At 42.3% G+C, this 21,055-nt stretch overlaps 1 protein-coding gene across 1 annotated transcript; it reads left to right on the plus strand.

Moving 5' to 3' along the window:
- Positions 1–2,405: 2,405 nt before the first annotated feature.
- LOC110970738 (gamma-crystallin M2-like) lies at positions 2,406–8,537 on the plus strand. Its single transcript, XM_051951916.1, has 3 exons — positions 2,406–2,474; positions 7,742–7,984; positions 8,215–8,537. The coding sequence occupies exons 1-3, from the start codon at positions 2,445–2,447 to the stop codon at positions 8,491–8,493; spliced, it is 552 nt and encodes a 183-aa protein (XP_051807876.1). The 5' UTR covers positions 2,406–2,444; the 3' UTR covers positions 8,494–8,537.
- Positions 8,538–21,055: the final 12,518 nt, after the last annotated feature.

Genomic DNA, 21,055 nt, shown 5'->3' on the forward strand with positions numbered 1-21,055 from the left:
GGTTGTGCAACAAAATATTAAGTTATGGGTACCATCATTTTTGTCCAGCCCTATTTCATTAGTTTGTTTTTTTAAATAATTATGTTAATCAACAATTCAAAAGTGATGGCTGATTTTGATTATTTAATTTTCAATAAATTTTTATTTATTGTTACTTTTGTGAGTTTCAAGTGATTTCAGTGAGAATTGTGGGTTTTTCCTTCTTTAACTGAGGGGTACCAACAATTTTGTCCACGTGTGTATATATATATATATATATATATATATATATATATATATAAAACTAAATGAGCTTTCAGCATCTCAAACCATTCAGACTGTATTCAAGCTTAGATAAGGTCATTTATATGACAGTATTCTCATATAAATAAGTCTCGAAATAACTCTGAGCTAGTCAACCTTCCTTTAGTTCTTGGTTGTTCTGCAGAACTCTCCTCTCTCTGCACATAATTCAGTCTACAGGCCCAGATTATTAAGAACCTTATTTCGTAAAGCTTGCTGCTGATTTTGTTGCTAAACCCCTCCAATGTCTTTCTGATGTCATTAGGACAACAAATTGTTTTCCTGAGGAAGGCTGCTCATGTTTTACTCCTTTTAAAGGGGGGGGGGGGGGGGGGGTACTGCCTGCTTGAATAATTATCGACCCATATCCAAGTTGTTCATTTTGTCAAAGGTTCTCGAAAGTCTAGTTAATGATCAGTTGGTGGTTTTCCTCCATATAAACAATAATCTCTCCCCATTCCAATCCGCCTTCAGGAAACAACACAGCACTATTACAGCCTCCCTCAAACTCACCAATGATAGAACAGACTCTCTGGATCACATGAAATCTGTGCAGCCCTCTTTGCTGACCTTTCTAAGGCCTTTGACTCATTGGACCACTCTATTTTGAAGCAGCGGTTGCTTGATATTGGTTTGTCTGAGCAGGCTGGTGTCTGGTTTGATAATTATCTGACAGAAAACAATGTGTTTATTTTGAACACAACTCATCTACATTGCTAGACGTTTCTACTGGCATGCCCCAGGGCTCAGTTCTGGGCCCACTTCTGTTCGTTATTTATACTTTCGTTATATAATACTTCAGGCAGATGTGTCCCTAATACCAAACAGTGAGTTGTTTGCAATCTCAGGATTCTGTGTGTCACGGTGCCTTTAGGTTCATCACAGGTTTAGGGTTCTCACTCCTCACTGCTCCTGATATGATGGAGCTGAACCGTCTTCTCTTATCCACTGGTACACTTTTATTTATAAAAACAATCCTAGGTCGGCTTCCAAATTATTTATGTGACTACATTTCCAAACCCACGCCTATTACTGTTTATGCTACAATGATTTATACTTTTTAAATGTGCCAAAGGTGCATTCTGAATCAAGGAAACACAGTTTTTAAGTTCTCTGTACGTGCTGCCTGGAACTCACTGCGGAACACTGAATCTGAAGGAACTCATCCCTGAAACTTTTAAAAACTACATGAAAGATCTTGCAGCAGCTACTTCTCACACTTGATAAAGAGAAGAAAAAGATAAAGATACTTTATTAACCCCCAGAGGGGAAATTCAGGTTTGCAGCAGCCCACAGTGTGTGACATACACTCAGATTCATCCATGCACAGTAAAAAAGAAAAATAATTTAAAAAAAGATAACACTTGTTTTCATGTCAATTCTTCATCCTGTGCTTTAATCTCACATGCATTGTTGATTTGGTGTTGTCTGTTTTTATCTGAATGATTGCAGCTTTAATGTCTCTCAGGCTGCTGTGTTGGCTTCTCTTGAAAAAGAGCTCGCTGCACCTCAGCAGGACCGACCAGGTGAAATAAAGGCTGAAAAAAAGTAACTATTTAACATGTGAATAAATGGTCTTTTTTCATTTTCAACAACAATTATAAAAAAGTTTTACTGTAGAACTTCCAGATTTCTATGAAGGTTTATATACTGGTTTCAAATAATTAACTTTTAAATGTGATTTCTTCACTTCAGACATGATTTGTAAAATTAGAATCTAAAGTTTGACAGTCTTGATCATTTTACTCAGATATTCCATTTTAAACTGTTAAACTGTTTTTCCTGCTGGTTCCAGTCACAGTCTGATGCATCTGCAGAATGTTTCAGGACAGAAACACTTCTTTGTGATGTTGAAGAACTTGGCATGTTTTTAGCGTGTTGCAGGTGAAATGTGTGGATGTTCAGCGGGTATTGTCTTCAGGTTTTTGTTCCAGAAAAACCACAGTGGATGGACAGTGAAGGAGACACAGCTGCTCTGTGGCTCTTTGTCTGTAGTTTCTAAGAGAAATGCCGAACGCTGAGCGTCTCTTTTATGACGTGCTGCTGGCTCAGGAGGTTTGGACAAAAGGCTTCAGCTGCTCAGGTGCTATAAAGAGCAGCAGCTGCTGAACAGGTAACACACAGTGGCCTCCAGCAGCAACAACCAGCAACCTGTGGGCAACATGACGTCCAGCAGCATGAACATGGGCAGGGTGAGCAGCAAACCAACACTCTAACCACATCTGCACTTGCTTTCATATGTTGTTCTTCTTCATTTGTGGTTCATTTAAAGCCTTTTACTCTTTGCTAAAAGTACTGACAGGTGACAGATTAAAGGAAAGCCTGGAGCCCCTGCTAATATTGGGCTTTTAGGTGCCATGTTTGATCCACTCAATGTGAAACTGTTCAGACGGATTTCTTCTCATGATGAGGGCTCCTTCACCACTCTGATAAAAGGATCGATCATGTGTTCACAGATCTCAGATCAGAGGACATGTTAAACATGGAATCTGTCTCTGGTTAGACTCATAGACTGTATATAAAGATGGACGTAGCATCTGGCTCCAGAATTGAAGTCAACCCGGAAGTGTCAAAAACTTGCAATATCACGCCGTCCGCTAGGGTTGGCTCCAAAAAGCTTTTTCTCCATAGACACCAATTCATTTTTGGAAAAAATAAAATTTGATAGACTGATGTTCTACAGCTCAGGATTTTTTTCCCGTTAGTTTTCATGGTCAAAATGAGAGATCAGGTGGCCGATCTTAAAATAAATCAATACTGAATTTTAAATAAATTGTTAAAGTTGGCGGAGCCAGGGGGCGTGGCTATACTTGATAGACAGCAACAGAAGCCTCTGCGGTAAAATGTGGGCGGGATAAGAGAGTCCTCAGCCAATCCTGCCCCTAGTTGCTCTCCTATCCAGTCTGTTTGACGCTTTTTACGTCACTGGCTCCAAAAAAATCCAAAACGGCGACCAGGAAGTAGCAAAATCCGGGCTTCATTTTCTCGGCCTTGAAACCAACGGGTGACGTCACGGTTAGTTTACGCCTGGTTAGACTACAGCTCAGAGTCACTCAGATACTTTATGGAGGCTTTTCCTGTAATTTGTCACTGTTGGTGTTGAGCTGTAGTTAACAGAACCACTGGAGGATGCGCCTCAGAAACACCAACAGAATGTGTCTGTGGTTTGAAACTGATGTTCATTCATATTAAATATAACGGTTTCCGTGGCAACTCATCCCATACAGAGATTGTTTAAAGCACTTTACAGGCAAAGGTGGAAAACTAAAACCTATAAATGACAATATAGCAAAGGAAAATGGAATTTATAATGGAATAAAATTCACAGAGTTTGTAAAATGATTAAAACTGATCGGCTAAAAAAGAAGAAAAAGAAAAAAATGAGAAAAAACAACATGTGAAGGATAAACGTAGCAATAAAATAGTAAAAAGATGTGGCTTTGCTGAATAAACGTGCAGTCAAGTTTAATAAAAATTACAGTTACAGTCAGAATTATAATAACAAAACAGATTAAAACAGTTTGAAAACATGGAAGCATTGAAGAAGAAGAACTCAGAAACTGATCTGTACAGAACAATATCAAGATGTCGATTCAGAATTATCAACACTCACTAAAGACCCCCTACTATCTGGGTATTACCCCTACATACCCCTACTATATGGGTATTACCCCTACATACCCTCTACTATCTGGGTATTACCCCTACATACCCCTACTATATGGGTATTACCCCTACATACCCTCTACTATCTGGGTATTACCCCTACATACCCCTACTATATGGGTATTACCCCTACATACCCTCTACTATTTGGGTATTACCCCTACATACCCCTACTATATGGGTATTACCCCTACATACCCTCTACTATCTGGGTATTACCCCTACATACCCCTACTATATGGGTATTACCCCTACATACCCTCAACTATCTGGGTATTACCCCTACATACCCCTACTATATGGGTATTACCTCTACATACACCTACTATCTGGGTATTACCCCTACATACCCCTACTATATGGGTATTACCCCTACATACCCTCTACTATCTGGGTATTACCCCTACATACCCCTACTATATGGGTATTACCCCTACATACACCTACTATCTGGGTATTACACCTACATACCCCTACTATATGGGTATTACCTCTACATACACCTACTATCTGGGTATTACCCCTACATACCCCTACTATATGGGTATTACCTCTACATACACCTACTATCTGGGTATTACCCCTACATACCCCTACTATATGGGTATTACACCTACATACACCTACTATCTGGGTATTACCCCTACATACCCCTACTATATGGGTATTACCCCTACATACACCTGCTATCTGGGTATTACCCCTACATACCCCTACTATCTGGGTATTACCCCTACATACCCCTACTATCTGGGTATTACCTCTACATACACCTACTATCTGGGTATTACCCCTACATACCCCTACTATATGGGTATTACCCCTACATACCCCTACTATCTGGGTATTACCTCTACATACACCTACTATCTGGGTATTACCCCTACATACCCCTACTATATGGGTATTACCCCTACATACACCTACTATCTGGGTATTACCCCTACATACCCCTACTATCTGGGTATTACCTCTACATACACCTACTATCTGGGTATTACCCCTGCATACATCTACTATCTGGGTATTACCTCTACATACATCTACTATCTGGGTATTACCCCTGCATACATCTACTATCTGGGTATTACCTCTACATACACCTACTATCTGGTATTACCCCTGCATACATCTACTATCTGGGTATTACCCCTGCATACATCTACTATCTGGGTATTACCCCTGCATACACCTACTATCTAGGTATTACCCCTACATACCCCTACTATATGGGTATTACCTCTACATACACCTACTATCTGGGTATTACCCCTACATACATCTACTATCTGGGTATTACCTCTACATACACCTACTATCTAGGTATTACCCCTACATACCCCTACTATATGGGTATTACCTCTACATACACCTACTATCTGGGTATTACCCCTACATACACCTACTATCTGGGTATTACCCCTACATACCCCCTACTATCTGGGTATTACCCCTACATACACCTATTATCTGGGTATTACCTCTACATACACCTACTATCTGGGTATTACCCCTGCATACATCTACTATCTGGGTATTACCCCTGCATACATCTACTATCTGGGTATTACCCCTGCATACATCTACTATCTGGGTATTACCCCTGCATACATCTACTATCTGGGTATTACCCCTACATACATCTACTATCTGGGTATTACCCCTGCATACATCTGCTATCTGGGTATTACCCCTGCATACACCTACTATCTGGGTATTACCCCTGCATACATCTACTATCTGGGTATTACCCCTACATACACCTATTATCTGGGTATTACCCCTGCATACATCTACTATCTGGGTATTACCCCTGCATACATCTACTATCTGGGTATTACCTCTACATACATCTACTATCTGGGTATTACCTCTACATACATCTACTATCTGGGTATTACCCCTGCATACATCTACTATCTGGGTATTACCCCTGCATACATCTACTATCTGGGTATTACCCCTGCATACATCTACTATCTGGGTATTACCCCTGCATACATCTACTATCTGGGTATTACCCCTACATACATCTACTATCTGGGTATTACCCCTACATACACCTATTATCTGGGTATTACCCCTGCATACATCTACTATCTGGGTATTACCTCTACATACACCTACTATCTGGGTATTACCCCTGCATACATCTACTATCTGGGTATTACCCCTGCATACATCTACTATCTGGGTATTACCCCTGCATACATCTACTATCTGGGTATTACCCCTGCATACACCTACTATCTGGGTATTACCCCTACATTCTCTGTTTTTTAAGCATTACTGTTCCTGAAAATCAAACTGAGGGCAGAAATCAACCTGAGACACCAAATAAGTGGATTCAGCATCTGGCAGCATGCAAAGCATGCTGGTCCATGTCAAAGGTCAGGTCACTACAGATCTGTAAACATGACCACTACAGAATACTTTAAGCGTTGTAAAGTCGATGTTTAGAAAGATTTTTGTAGGAAACAGGGATACAGTGTTACCGGGATGAGAGAAAAAAGAACTCGCGGCCCTTGCTTGTCATTGTCATTTCAAAATGCCCCAATAGTATTAACAAAAGAGCAGGAACGGGAGGCTGTCAACATTGACTACAAGTCTCTGCTTCGGATCGATATTGACGGCTGTCACATGACAATTCCAGATCCCTTATGTATTATTCGCACGGGATTAGTACTACCTGGGGACCTCTGGTAGTTTGTAAGTTACCCCAGGACGTCTGTGTTTCTTTAAGTGCATTCGCAGGCGATAAGCAAAGTCTGTATTTTACTCAAATTTACTGACATTACATCAGGATATGATGTCAGATCCACTGTTGTCGCACCCATGTGCAAAGAATAGACTATATATAGTCTATTCTGTAAGAATAGGTTGGCCGCAACTCAAAAATAAAACACACCGGTCGTGCGACTAAACTTTAAATACATTAAAAACCTATGTTGTAATAGCACTATTGTTATTGTTTCGTTAGGTTTAGGCACAAAAACCACTAGGTTAGGTTCATGGAAAGCTTGTGGTTCGGGTTAAAATGACCTCTTTTAATGTGGTATGTAGTCGTCATGGCAACAGTAAACATGTCAAAGCAGCAACATGACTTGAGAACAGCGGGCAGCGCTGTCGGGATAACGGGCCATCAGGGCGTTTGGATTCAGCCTGTTGAAAGATATTCTTAACGCACGCTGCTATGCATGTCATCTATCTCAATATCCTACCAAATTTCGCTCTTCTTGTTGATTTAATTTCGCTGTTTAAGTGTATGCTCCATAGGCCTGTTATGTATCGGCCTACTCCTGCATTTGCTCCTAAAATGATGTCCGTAATTTCCACCACAGCCTCCATAATTCAACTGAAAAAGATGTAGAAAAAGACGCGCAATAAAAACCAACAACAACAAAATACCCCCCAATCACTGAGATGGCGATTCCCACAGGACTAGTATTATCCCAAGACGTCCGTGTTTGTCAAAATATAGTAGGTAATTTGTGGGGTAATTATTACTTTACTAATTACTGACATGGTGCATTCGCACAGGATTAAGATCACCGACCTCCTCTGCAATTATTACAAATAACCAGAGGTCCCCAGGTAATACTAATCCCGTGCGAATAGGGCTGACAGCAAGGCTTTATTGACACGATGGGTAGCTTTGAACTCTGACCCGGAACTTATTGACCCAGCACCGTGCATGCGTACTTATAATGCTGATTCCGCTTATTACCAGATACCTTCCAGCCGTGAGTTTGGTTCATTCCTGCTACATTTGATTTTCTGTTTTTGTCCTCAGATTGTCTTCTACGAGGACAGAAACTTCCAGGGCCGTTCCTATGAGTGCAGCAGCGACTGTGCCGACATGTCGTCTTACCTGAGCAGGTGTCACTCCTGCAGGGTGGAGAGAGGCTGCTTCATGGTCTACGACCGTACCAACTTCATGGGCAACCAGTTCTTCCTGAGGAGGGGCGAGTACTCCGACTACATGAGCATGATGGGAATGAACGACTGCATCAGGTCCTGCCGCATGATCCCCATGGTAACCACTCAGCCAATCACAGCACAGTTCACATGATCCCCATGGTAACCACTGGGCCAGTCACAGCACAGTTCACATGATCCCCATGGTAACCACTGGGCCAATCACAGCACAGTTCACATGATCCCCATGGTAACCACTGGACCAATCACAGCACAGCTCACATGATCCCCATGGTAACCACTGGGCCAATCAGCAGCTGACTGATTATTGATTATGGTGTGTTGCAGCACCGCGGCTCCTACAGGATGAGGATCTATGAGAGGGAGAACTTCGGAGGCCAGATGTCCGAGCTGATGGACGACTGCGACAACATCATGGACCGTCACCGCATGTCCAACTGCATGTCCTGTCAGGTGATGGACGGACACTGGCTGATGTACGAGCAGCCCCACTTCAGAGGCAGGATGATGTACATGAGGCCTGGAGAGTACAGGAGCTTCATGAACATGGGCATGGGCAGCATGAGGGTCATGAGCATGAGACGCATCATGGACTCCTACCATTAGAGTCGCCATGGAAACACTAACAACATCAATAAAGCTGTGTTGAAGATAAATGTTGCTGTCTGTTCTGTTGGATAAAAAGTTGAGAAAATTTTCTTCCCAGAAACAGTAATGTTCTCATTTGAAGGTACCATCAGTATCAGCTGTTCAGATCTCTGAGCTGCTTCATCCTTCTGTGGTTCCCACTGCCTGCTGGAACGTTCTCTCACTGCAGACCTCCTGTCCATTAATGTCTCAGTAACGTGTGAATGCCAGTCCTGGTCACGTATCATTAAATCCCAAGTCAGATAGAGTCAGATTTCCATGTGATTTTTTAACACACCACACGTGTGATCTGCACTGAGAAGATGCAGTAAAAGTTGCAGAAGGTCCCAGCAGCCCTGTCCAACTGCAGCTACGTGCTGCTAACCTGCTGCTCTTACTGTGTTCTTGGAGGAAAAGCAAATATGAAATGCAGCAGCTCTTCTTCCAGCTCCTGTGGTCCAAAAGAACAGAGAAACTTCTGCAATGTGATCCCAGACAAACATGAAGAAGGAAGGAAGGAAGGAAGGAAGGAAGGAAGGAAGGAAGGAAGGAAGGAAGGAAAGCAGGAAGGAAGGAAGGCAGGAAGGAAGGAAGGAAGGAAGGAAGGAAGGCAGGAAGGCAAGAAGGAAGGAAGGAAGGAAGGAATGAAGGAAGGAAGGCAGGAAGGAAGGCAGGAAGGAAGGAAGGAAGGAAGGAAGGAAGGAAGGAAGGAAGGAAGGAAGGAAGGAAGGAAAGAAGGAAGGAAGGAAGGAAGGAAGGAAGGCAGGAAGGAAGGCAGGAAGGTCGGTCGGTCGGTCGGTCGGTCGGTCGGTCGGTTGCAGGTTATTGGACAAGGTGAACAAGCTGAGTTTAGTGTTTGCTGGTCAGTAACTCATCAGAGGAGGAGGAGAATATGTGCAGCTTTTTTAAGGAAGTATGAAACAGCTGCCACAGCAGAGAAGTCAACGGACTGATGAAGCCGACAATGTTCCATGTCTGTAAGGGGTTCTACAGTCTCCTAGGTGGACATCTCATCAAACTGGACTGATAGATGGTGGTGGAGACCATCTCTGTTTAGTAACGGTCATCTTCTTCATTCTTTGTTAATCCCTCCATCTCAGCTCCAGATAGTGGCCCCTCCCTTCCTTCTCTCTTCAGGTAGGATAATCACAACAACCACTGCTCTCTCCATAAAACCAGACTCCATACACTACTCAGCACCAGACCGTCGTAGAACTTCAGTCCTGCTTGCCTGTTGACTGATCTGTACCCAAACCTTCTTCCTTGCCTTACAGCTCAGACCACCTGTTAGCTACACCTGGATCCCTCTGCTGCCCCCTCCTGGAACACACTGAGCCACCTGGATTCTAAATCCTCATTGGTCCAGACCCTCACTCAGCCTCGACCACAGCACCCCAGCCTGCCTTGCTTTGTCCCATGTTCACCAGTTCAGTCTGTGAGGGCCTTGCTGAATTGCTGAGTTTGGGTAGTGTGTAGCGTTGTTTAGTGCTGGTATTTCTGTTTAGCCGATTGGCGGCCTGTGTTCCCTGCTTGGATCCTGCTTCATGTTTAGATCCTCCTTCATGTTTGGATCCTCCTTCATGTTTGGATCCTCTTTCATGTTTGGATCCTCTTTCATGTTTGGATCCTCCTTCATGTTTGGATCCTCCTTCATGTCTGGAGCTTGCTTCATGTTTGGATTTTGCTTCATGTTTGGATCCTCTTTCATGTTTGGATCCTCCTTCATGTTTGGATCCTCTTTCATGTTTGGATCCTCCTTCTTGTTTGGATCCTCCTTCATGTTTGGATCCTCCTTCATGTTTGGATCCTCCTTCATGTCTGGAGCTTGCTTCATGTTTGGATTTTGCTTCATGTTTGGATCCTCTTTCATGTTTGGATCCTCCTTCATGTCTGGAGCTTGCTTCATGTTTGGATTTTGCTTCATGTTGGGATCCTCCTTAATGTTACGATCCTCCTTCATGTCTGGATCCTCCTTCATGTTTGGATCCTGCTTCATGTTTAGATCCTGCTTCATGTTTGGATCCTCCTTCATGTTTGGATCCTCCTTCATGTTTAGATCCTCCTTCATGATTGGATCCTCCTTCATCTCTGGATACTGCTTCATCTTTGGATTTTTCTTCATGTTTGGATCCTCCTTCGTTTAGATCCTCCTTCATGTTTGGATCCTGCTTCATCTTTGGATCCTCCTTCATGTCTGGATCTTGCTTCATGTTTAGATCCTCCTTCATGTTTAGATCCTGCTTCATGTTTAGATCCTCCTTCATGTTTGGATCTTGCTTCATGTTTGGAACCTGCTTCATGTTTGGATCCTCCTTCCTGTTTGGATCCTCCTTCATGTCTGGATCTTGCTTCATGTTTGGATCCTCCTTCATGTTTGGATCCTGCTTCATGTTTAGATCCTCCTTCATGTTTGGATCTTGCTTCATGTTTGGAACCTGCTTCATGTTTGGATCCTCCTTCCTATTTGGATCCTCCTTCATGTCTGGATCTTGCTTCATGTTTGGATCCTCCTTCATGTTTGGATCCTGCTTCATGTTTAGATCCTCCTTCATGTTTAGATCCTCCTTCATGTTTGGATCTTGCTTCATGTTTGGAACCTGCTTCATGTTTGGATCCTCCTTCCTGTTTGGATCCTCCTTCATGTCTGGATCTTGCTTCATGTTTGGATCCTCCTTCATGTTTGGATCCTGCTTCATGTTTGGATCCTCCTTCCTGTTTGGATCCTCCTTCATGTCTGGATCTTGCTTCATGTTTGGATCCTCCTTCATGTTTGGATCCTCCGTCCTGTTTGGATCCTCCTTCATGTCTGGATCTTGCTTCATGTTTGGATCCTGCTTCATGTTTGGATCCTCCATCATGTTTGGATCCTCCTTCCTGTTTGAATCCTCCTTCATGTCTGGATCTTGCTTCATGTTTGGATCCTCCTTCATGTTTGGATTTTGCTTCATGTTTGGATCCTCCTTCATGTTTGGATCCTGCTTCATCTTTGGATCATCCTTCATGTCTGGATCCTGCTTCATGTTTAGATTCTCCTTCATGTTTAGATCCTCTGTCATGTTTTGATCCCGCTTCATGTTTGGATCCTCCTTCATGTCTGGATCCTCCTTCATGTCTGGATCCTGCTTCATGTTTGGATCCTCCTTCATGTTTGGATCCTCCTTCATGTCTGGATCTTGCTTCATGTTTGGATCCTCCTTCATGTTTAGATCCTGCTTCAAGTTTGGATCCTCCTTCCTGTCTGGATCTTGCTTCATGTTTGGATCCTCCTTCATGTTTGGATTTTGCTTCATGTTTGGATCGTCATTCATGTTTGGATCCTGCTTCATGTTTGGATCCTCCTTCATGTTGAGATCCTTCTTCATGTTTGGATCATGCTTCATGTTTGGATCCTGCTTCATAGTTAGATCTTCCTTCATGTTTGGATCCTGCATCATCTTTGGATCATCCTTCATGTCTGGATCCTGCTTCATGTTTAGATTCTCCTTCATGTTTGGATCCTCCGTCATGTTTCGATCCTGCTTCATGTTTGGATCCTCCTTCATGTTTGGATCCTCCTTCATGTCTGGATCTTGCTTCATGTTTGGATCCTCCTTCATGTTTGGATCCTCCTTCTTGTTTGGATCCTCCTTCATGTCTGGATCTTGCTTCATGTTTGGATCCTCCTTCATGTTTGGATCCTCCTTCCTGTTTGGATCCTCCTTCATGTCTGGATCTTGCTTCATGTTTGGATCATCCTTCATGTTTAGATCCTGCTTCATCTTTGGATCCTCCTTCCTATTTGGATCCTCCTTCATGTCTGGATCTTGCTTCATGTTTGGATTTTTCTTCATGTTTCGATCCTCCTTCATGTTTAGATCCTCCTCCATGTTTGGATCCTGCTTCATGTTTGGATCCTCCTTCATGTTTGGATCCTCCTTCATGTTTGGATCCTCTTTCATGTTTGGATCCTCCTTCATGTTTGGATCCTCCTTCATGTCTGGAGCTTGCTTCATGTTTGGATTTTGCTTCATGTTTGGATCCTCTTTCATGTTTGGATCCTCCTTCATGTTTGGATCCTCTTTCATGTTTGGATCCTCCTTCATGTTTGGATCCTCCTTCATGTTTGGATCCTCCTTCATGTTTGGATCCTCCTTCATGTCTGGAGCTTGCTTCATGTTTGGATTTGCTTCATGTTTGGATCCTCTTTCATGTTTGGATCCTCCTTCATGTCTGGAGCTTGCTTCATGTTTGGATTTTGCTTCATGTTGGGATCCTCCTTAATGTTACGATCCTCCTTCATGTCTGGATCCTCTTTCATGTTTGGATCCTCCTTCATGTTTGGATCCTGCTTCATGTTTAGATCCTGCTTCATGTTTGGATCCTCCTTCATGTTTGGATCCTCCTTCATGTTTAGATCGTCCTTCATGATTGGATCCTCCTTCATCTCTGGATACTGCTTCATCTTTGGATTTTTCTTCATTCAATTCAATTCAATTTTATTTATATAGCGTCAATTACAGTCAAATCGTCTCAAGACGCTTTACAGAACCCATATGCCTGACCCCCAGAGCAAGCCCAAAGGCGACAGTGGCAAGGAAAAACACCCTTTTAACAGGGAAGAAACCTCGAGCAGAACCCGGCTCTAAATAGGGGGGACCCATCTGCCTGCTGGCCGGGCGGGTTGAGAAGGACAGAAGAGGGCAAGGGGGAGGGATGGGAGAAGAGGGAGGGGTGAGAAAGCAAGGAAAACACAACACACATTTGAATACATGCATGACAGGATATGTGACACAGACAAAGTATAAGCTAACATTGAAAACTGACTCATAGTTTACTCTTATGATGTACGGCTCTGACATTAAACATACTCCTTATATAGCTAGCAGTAAAATTCAAACAGTATGTAAGTTAGCATAACAGTATATTGAAGGCGATGCAGAGTTGACTCGTGGAAAAAGGGAATTGGAAGCAGAGGGCTGGTGGAAGGTCAGTAGCAGCATCCCACAGTGGACATGGTGGAGACTGGACCAGCTGGTGGAACATCGACCGCAGATCTGAAGCATCCAGCTCTGGGACCAGGGACACTCGGAGAAATAGCACAGGGGGAAACAGAGTGAATGTACTGCAATAACGGTATACATATTAAATGTAAAGGTAGATAGAGAAGGGCTCAGTGCGTCAAGAAAAGTCCCCCAGCAGCCTAGGCCTATAGCAGCATGACTAGGGGCAGAACGAAGGGACGTCCAAGAAGGAGTCAGCTGTACAATGAAGACACAAGCCGAACCTCTGTGGGTCACCCAGTCAGCCCCAACTATAAGATTTGTCAAAAAGGAACGCTTTAAGCCTGGTCTTAAAAATAGAGAGGGTGTCTGCCTCCCGAACCCAAACTGGGAGCAGGTTCCACAGGAGAGGCGCCTGATAACTGAAGGCTCTGCCTCCCATTCTACTTTTAGAAATTCTAGGAACAACAAGTAAGCCTGCAGTTTGAGAGCGAAGAGTTCTACTAGGATAATAAGGTACTATCAGATCTTTAAGATATGATGGAGATTGGTTATTAAGAGCTTTATATGTCAGAAGAAGGATTTTAAATTCTATTCTGGATTTAACAGGAAGCCAGTGAAGAGAAGCAAGTATAGGGGAAATATGATCTCTTTTGCTAACTCCTGTCAGTACTCTCGCAGCAGCGTTTTGGATCAACTGTAGATGTTTGAGAGAGCTATTTGGACAACCCGATAATAAGGAATTGCAATAGTCAAGCCTGGAAGTAACAAAAGCATGAACTAATTTTTCTGCATCACTCTGAGACAGAATGTTCCTGATTTTTACAATATTACGCAGGTGAAAAAAGGAAGTCCTACAGACTTGCTTTATGTGTGAGTTAAAGGACATGTCCTGGTCAAAAATAACTCCAAGATTCCTCACAGTAGTACTGGAGGCCAATGTGATGCCATCCAGAGTAACTATTTGCTTTGAAAGCGAGTTTCTAAGATGTTTGGGGCCAAATACAATGACTTCAGTTTTGTCTGAATTTAGCAGTAGGAAGTTAAAAGTCATCCAGGTTTTAATGTCCTTAAGACAATCTTGCAGTCTAGCTAACTGATCAGTTTCATCTGGCTTCATAGATAAATACAATTGTGTGTCATCTGCATAACAATGGAAGTTAATACAATGCTTCCTAATAATATTGCCTAAAGGAAGCATGTATAATGTGAAAAGTATCGGTCCTAAGACAGAACCCTGAGGAACTCCGTGATTAACTTTAGTCTGCTCAGAAGAGTTATTGTTGACATGCACAAACTGGAACCTATCTGATAAGTAGGATTTAAACCAATCCAGTGCTGTCCCTTTAATGCCAATTGAATATTCTAGACGCTGTAATAAAATTTTGTGGTCGATTGTGTCAAACGCTGCACTAAGATCTAACAAAACAAGTATAGAGACTAGTCCATTATCTGATGCTATGAGAAGGTCATTAGTAACTTTCACTAGAGCTGTTTCTGTGCTATGATGCACTCTGAAGCCTGACTGAAACATTTCAAACAAATTATTCCTTTGTAGGTGTTCACACAATTGATTTGCAACTGTTCTTTCCAGAATTTTAGAGAGAAATGGTAGGTTGGATATCGGTCTATAGTTAGCTAACACATCTGGATCTAAAGTGGGCTTTTTAAGCAAAGGTTTGATGACAGCAACCTTAAAAGCCTGTGGTACATAGCCTGTTACTAGAGAGAGATTAATCAGATCTAACATTGAAGAATTAATTAATTAATTCATGTTTGGATCCTCCTTCGTTTAGATCCTCCTTCATGTTTGGATCCTGCTTCATCTTTGGATCCTCCTTCATGTCTGGATCTTGCTTCATGTTTAGATCCTCCTTCATGTTTGGATCTTGCTTCATGTTTGGAACCTGCTTCATGTTTGGATCCTCCTTCCTGTTTGGATCCTCCTTCATGTCTGGATCTTGCTTCATGTTTGGATCCTCCTTCATGTTTGGATCCTGCTTCATGTTTAGATCCTCCTTCATGTTTGGATCTTGCTTCATGTTTGGAACCTGCTTCATGTTTGGATCCTCCTTCCTATTTGGATCCTCCTTCATGTCTGGATCTTGCTTCATGTTTGGATCCTCCTTCATGTTTGGATCCTGCTTCATGTTTAGATCCTCCTTCATGTTTAGATCCTCCTTCATGTTTGGATCTTGCTTCATGTTTGGAACCTGCTTCATGTTTGGATCCTCCTTCCTGTTTGGATCCTCCTTCATGTCTGGATCTTGCTTCATGTTTGGATCCTCCTTCATGTTTGGATCCTGCTTCATGTTTGGATCCTCCTTCCTGTTTGGATCCTCCTTCATGTTTGGATCCTCCGTCCTGTTTGGATCCTCCTTCATGTCTGGATCTTGCTTCATGTTTGGATCCTGCTTCATGTTTGGATCCTCCATCATGTTTGGATCCTCCTTCCTGTTTGAATCCTCCTTCATGTCTGGATCTTGCTTCATGTTTGGATCCTCCTTCATGTTTGGATTTTGCTTCATGTTTGGATCCTCCTTCATGTTTGGATCCTGCTTCATCTTTGGATCATCCTTCATGTCTGGATCCTGCTTCATGTTTAGATTCTCCTTCATGTTTAGATCCTCTGTCATGTTTTGATCCCGCTTCATGTTTGGATCCTCCTTCATGTCTGGATCCTCCTTCATGTCTGGATCCTGCTTCATGTTTGGATCCTCCTTCATGTTTGGATCCTCCTTCATGTCTGGATCTTGCTTCATGTTTGGATCCTCCTTCATGTTTAGATCCTGCTTCAAGTTTGGATCCTCCTTCCTGTCTGGATCTTGCTTCATGTTTGGATCCTCCTTCATGTTTGGATTTTGCTTCATGTTTGGATCGTCATTCATGTTTGGATCCTGCTTCATGTTTGGATCCTCCTTCATGTTGAGATCCTTCTTCATGTTTGGATCATGCTTCATGTTTGGATCCTGCTTCATAGTTAGATCTTCCTTCATGTTTGGATCCTGCATCATCTTTGGATCATCCTTCATGTCTGGATCCTGCTTCATGTTTAGATTCTCCTTCATGTTTGGATCCTCCGTCATGTTTCGATCCTGCTTCATGTTTGGATCCTCCTTCATGTTTGGATCCTCCTTCATGTCTGGATCTTGCTTCATGTTTGGATCCTCCTTCATGTTTGGATCCTCCTTCTTGTTTGGATCCTCCTTCATGTCTGGATCTTGCTTCATGTTTGGATCCTCCTTCATGTTTGGATCCTCCTTCCTGTTTGGATCCTCCTTCATGTCTGGATCTTGCTTCATGTTTGGATCATCCTTCATGTTTAGATCCTGCTTCATCTTTGGATCCTCCTTCCTATTTGGATCCTCCTTCATGTCTGGATCTTGCTTCATGTTTGGATTTTTCTTCATGTTTCGATCCTCCTTCATGTTTAGATCCTCCTCCATGTTTGGATCCTGCTTCATGTTTGGATCCTCCTTCATGTTTGGATCCTCCTTCATGTTTGGATCCTGTGTCATGTTTGGATACTGATTCATGTTTGGATCCTCCATCATGTTTCGATCCTCCTTCATGTTTGGATCCTGCTTCATGTCTGGATCCTCCTTCATGTTTGGATCCTCCTTCATGTTTAGATCCTGCTTCATGTTTGGATCCTCCTTCAAGTTTGGATCCTGCTTCATAGTTAGATCCTCCTTCATGTCTGGATCTTGGTTAATGTTTCAAACCTCCTTCAAGTTTGGATCCTCCTTCATGTTTGGATGTTCCTTCATGTCTGGATCTTGCTTCATGTTTGGATCCTGCTTCATGTTTGGATCCTCCTTCATGTTTCGATCCTGCTTCATGTTTGGATCTTCCATGTTTGGATCCATCTTCATGTTGGATCCTCCATGTTTGGATCATCCTTCATGTTTAGATCCTGCTTCATCTTTGGATCCTCCTTCCTGTTTGGATCCTCCTTCATGTCTGGATCTTGTTTCATGTTTGGATTTTCTTCATGTTTGGATCCTCCTTCATGTTTGGATCCTGCTTCATGTTTGGATACTCCTTCATGTTTGGATCCTGCTTCATGTTTGGATCCTCCATCATGTTTGGATCCATCTTCATGTTTGGATCCTCCTTCATGTTTGGATCCTGCTTCATGTCTGGATCCTCCTTCATGTTTGGATCCTCCTTCATGTTTAGAACCTACTTCATGTTTGGATCCTGCTTCATGTTTGGATCCTCCTTCATGTTTGGATCCTCCTTCATGTTTAGAACCTACTTCATGTTTGGATCCTCCTTCATGTTTGGATCCTCCTTCATGTCTGGATCTTGCTTCATGTTTGGATCCTCCTTCATGTTTAGATCCTGCTTCAAGTTTGGATCCTCCTTCCTGTCTGGATCTTGCTTCATGTTTGGATCCTCCTTCATGTTTGGATTTTGCTTCATGTTGGATCGTCATTCATGTTTGGATCCTGCTTCATTTTTGGATCCTCCTTCATGTTGAGATCCTTCTTCATGTTGGATCATGCTTCATGTTGGATCCTGCTTCATAGTTAGATCTTCCTTCATGTTTGGATCCTGCATCATCTTTGGATCATCCTTCATGTCTGGATCCTGCTTCATGTTTAGATTCTCCTTCATGTTTTGGATCCTCCGTCATGTTTCGATCCTGCTTCATGTTTGGATCCTCCTTCATGTTTGGATCCTCCTTCATGTCTGGATCTTGCTTCATGTTTGGATCCTCCTTCATGTTTGGATCCTCTTCTTGTTTGGATCCTCCTTCATGTCTGGATCTTGCTTCATGTTTGGATCCTCCTTCATGTTTAACCTGTTTTTAAATGTTTGCAAAACTAAACTGATCATTTTTCTTCCAACTGGCAAGGAAAGAACCTGAGCACTCTGCCAGCATTTTTAATCTTAACAGGAGTTGTGAGACTGGAACTTGTGCCCTGTTACAAGTCTCTTGTTATGCTTTTTAAATTGATGATCGGCTCTCTTTAAACACCGCACATACAAGAAAACCTGAACAAAACTTAGGGGTATGAAACATGAGATCCTCTTCTTTGCGTTCCACGGCCAGGTCTCTTTTTTCTTTTTCTGTCAGGAAAAAGTTGGTTGCTGTCATCTTTCTCCTTGCTTGTTACGGCGACCTTTTTTACCATGAATCTTAAATAACAGCGAACTGTTTGTCTCTGGATTCTGATGGCATCATGATGTTCAGAGTTCATCAGGGTTAAGCGCTCTCATTCACGCATGCTCCTGATATGAATGGAGCTCGTTCTGACGTCTTCCCTTATGCCACTGCTATACTTTTATTGACCTTCTCAAAAACCACAGCTATTACTGTTTCGTTCCAATGATTCATATTGTTAATTTAACGTTCCACAAAGGTGCATTCTGTAATTAGGAAACACATCTTTAAAGTTCTCTGGCACCTGTGCCTGGACTTAAACTGGCAGTAGCACTGAATCTGCAAGGACTCATCCTGGAACATTCAAAACACTATATGATAGGGATCTGCAAGCAGCTACTTTTCACACGGTTTGTTTAGATGTAGATTCTTAACTCTGTGCTTTAAATCGCATGCAGTTTGTATTTATTTTGTTGAGTGACGTTGGTGTTCGTCGTTTTTTACATGTTGCAATTTTATGTCTTTCTTCAGGCTGCCTGTGTTCCCTCAAAAGAGACCTCTGTTGTATCTCAGGCGGGCCGACTGGTTACATAAGTGCTAAATTAAATTAACTATATACATCGTGAATAAAGATGTCTTTTTTGTTTTTTTGCACAATCAATAATAAAAAACAAGTTTTAACGGTGTATGACTTGCAGAATTTCTGTGCAGGTTCATATATTTGTTTCACATAATTAACATTTAGATGTAATTTCTTCATTTCAGACATGATTTGTAAATTAGAATTTTAAAGTTTGACGTCTTATCATTTATTCAGATATTTCATTTTAAAACTATTAAACTGTTTGTTTCCTGCTGGGTTTTCAGTCAAAGTCTGATGCATACTGCGAAGTTTTCAGGGATTGCTTTTGGCTTCGTTTCAGGACACGAAACATGTCTTTGTTGCTGTTGGAGAAGTTGACATGTTGGGTTTATAGAGTGTTGCACGGTGAAATATGTTGGATATGCTCAGCGGGTATCTGTCTTCAGGTTTTGTTCAGAAAGCCGTGGCGTCGCCTTACATGGAAGGACAGTGAAGGAGACATAGCTTTGTCTGTGGCTCTTTGTCTTGTGTTTTCTAAGAGAAATGCCCGAACGCTGAGACGTCTCCTCTCTTATGACGCACGTTCATGGCTGGCTCAGGAGGATCTTGGACCAAGGCTTCAGCTGCTCAGATTGTGTCACTTATATGAAGAGCGCCTGCTGAACAGGTATAACACAGCGGCCTCCAGCGCAGAGCGACAGCACCTAAGATGGTGCATGCGTCCAGCAGACATGAACATGGGGCAGAGGTGAGCAGGCAAACCACACTCTAAGAGTCTGCACAATGCTTCTCATCTGTTGTATCACATGACTTATTTGTGGTTTCATTCTAAAGCCTTTTGCAGCTTCTTCACTAACAATACCGACGGGGTGACAGATTAGGAAAACCTGAGCCATGACCTAGATGCTGGGCTTCCTGGGTGCCATGTTTGGATCCATCAATGTGAAAACTTTGTTTCAGCGGGTTTCTTCTCATATTGAATGATGGGCTCCGTCCACACTACTCTGCTAAAGACGGATCGATCATTGTTTTCCAGAGTATCTCGATCAGAGGATTCTGTGTTAATATGGCGTTTGTGCTATCCTGGTTAGACTACAGCTCAAGAAAGGAGAAACAAGTCATTCAGAATACTTTTTAATGAGTGGTTTTTCCTGATTTGTAAACTTTTTTGGTGCTGAGGTGTAGTGCACATGAACCACTGGCCAGGACTCTCAGACCACTAACAAGAACGGTGTTTGTGATATTAGTAGCTCTGATGTTTAGATTCAAATTCCATAGATTAAAGGAGTTTATCATGGGGCAATCAGGTTCATTCGTCCATTAGTTTTTATCTAGAGGGGTTTACTCTGCAAAGAACTCCAGGAGCCACTTTACAGGCACGTGGAAACTAAACTATAACATAGTAATCAGACAAAGTCAAATGGAATCTTTTAAAATGGAAATTAGTTAAGACAAAGTTGTTACTAAAGTTCAGAGAGTTTATGGAAGACATAATATAAAAACTGATCGGAACATAAACACGCAGGAGAGAGCAGAAATTATAAGAACACAACTCAACATGTGAATGGATAAACTTTACAATAAAAATATGTAACAGATTGAACTTTTGCTGAAATAAGCGCCAGCAAAGTTTAATATAATGACGTTACATGTTAACGTCAAAAATAATCGATTAATTTTACATATAATGGGGTAAGGTTTGTAAAGCCATGGAAGCATCCAGAGGTAAGACCCTGAATTGATTGTTTACATGAAACGAACTTCCCATCCACATGGGCGAGCTGCAGTAGATTGCAGAAGTACCCAACTTACTCTGCTCCTTAAATACCTTCCTGACTCGACTGGGTATTAACATAACTATTCACA

Source organism: Acanthochromis polyacanthus, chromosome 8 (genome assembly GCF_021347895.1).
Source record: "Acanthochromis polyacanthus isolate Apoly-LR-REF ecotype Palm Island chromosome 8, KAUST_Apoly_ChrSc, whole genome shotgun sequence".
In the NCBI taxonomy this organism is placed as follows: domain Eukaryota; kingdom Metazoa; phylum Chordata; class Actinopteri; family Pomacentridae; genus Acanthochromis; species Acanthochromis polyacanthus.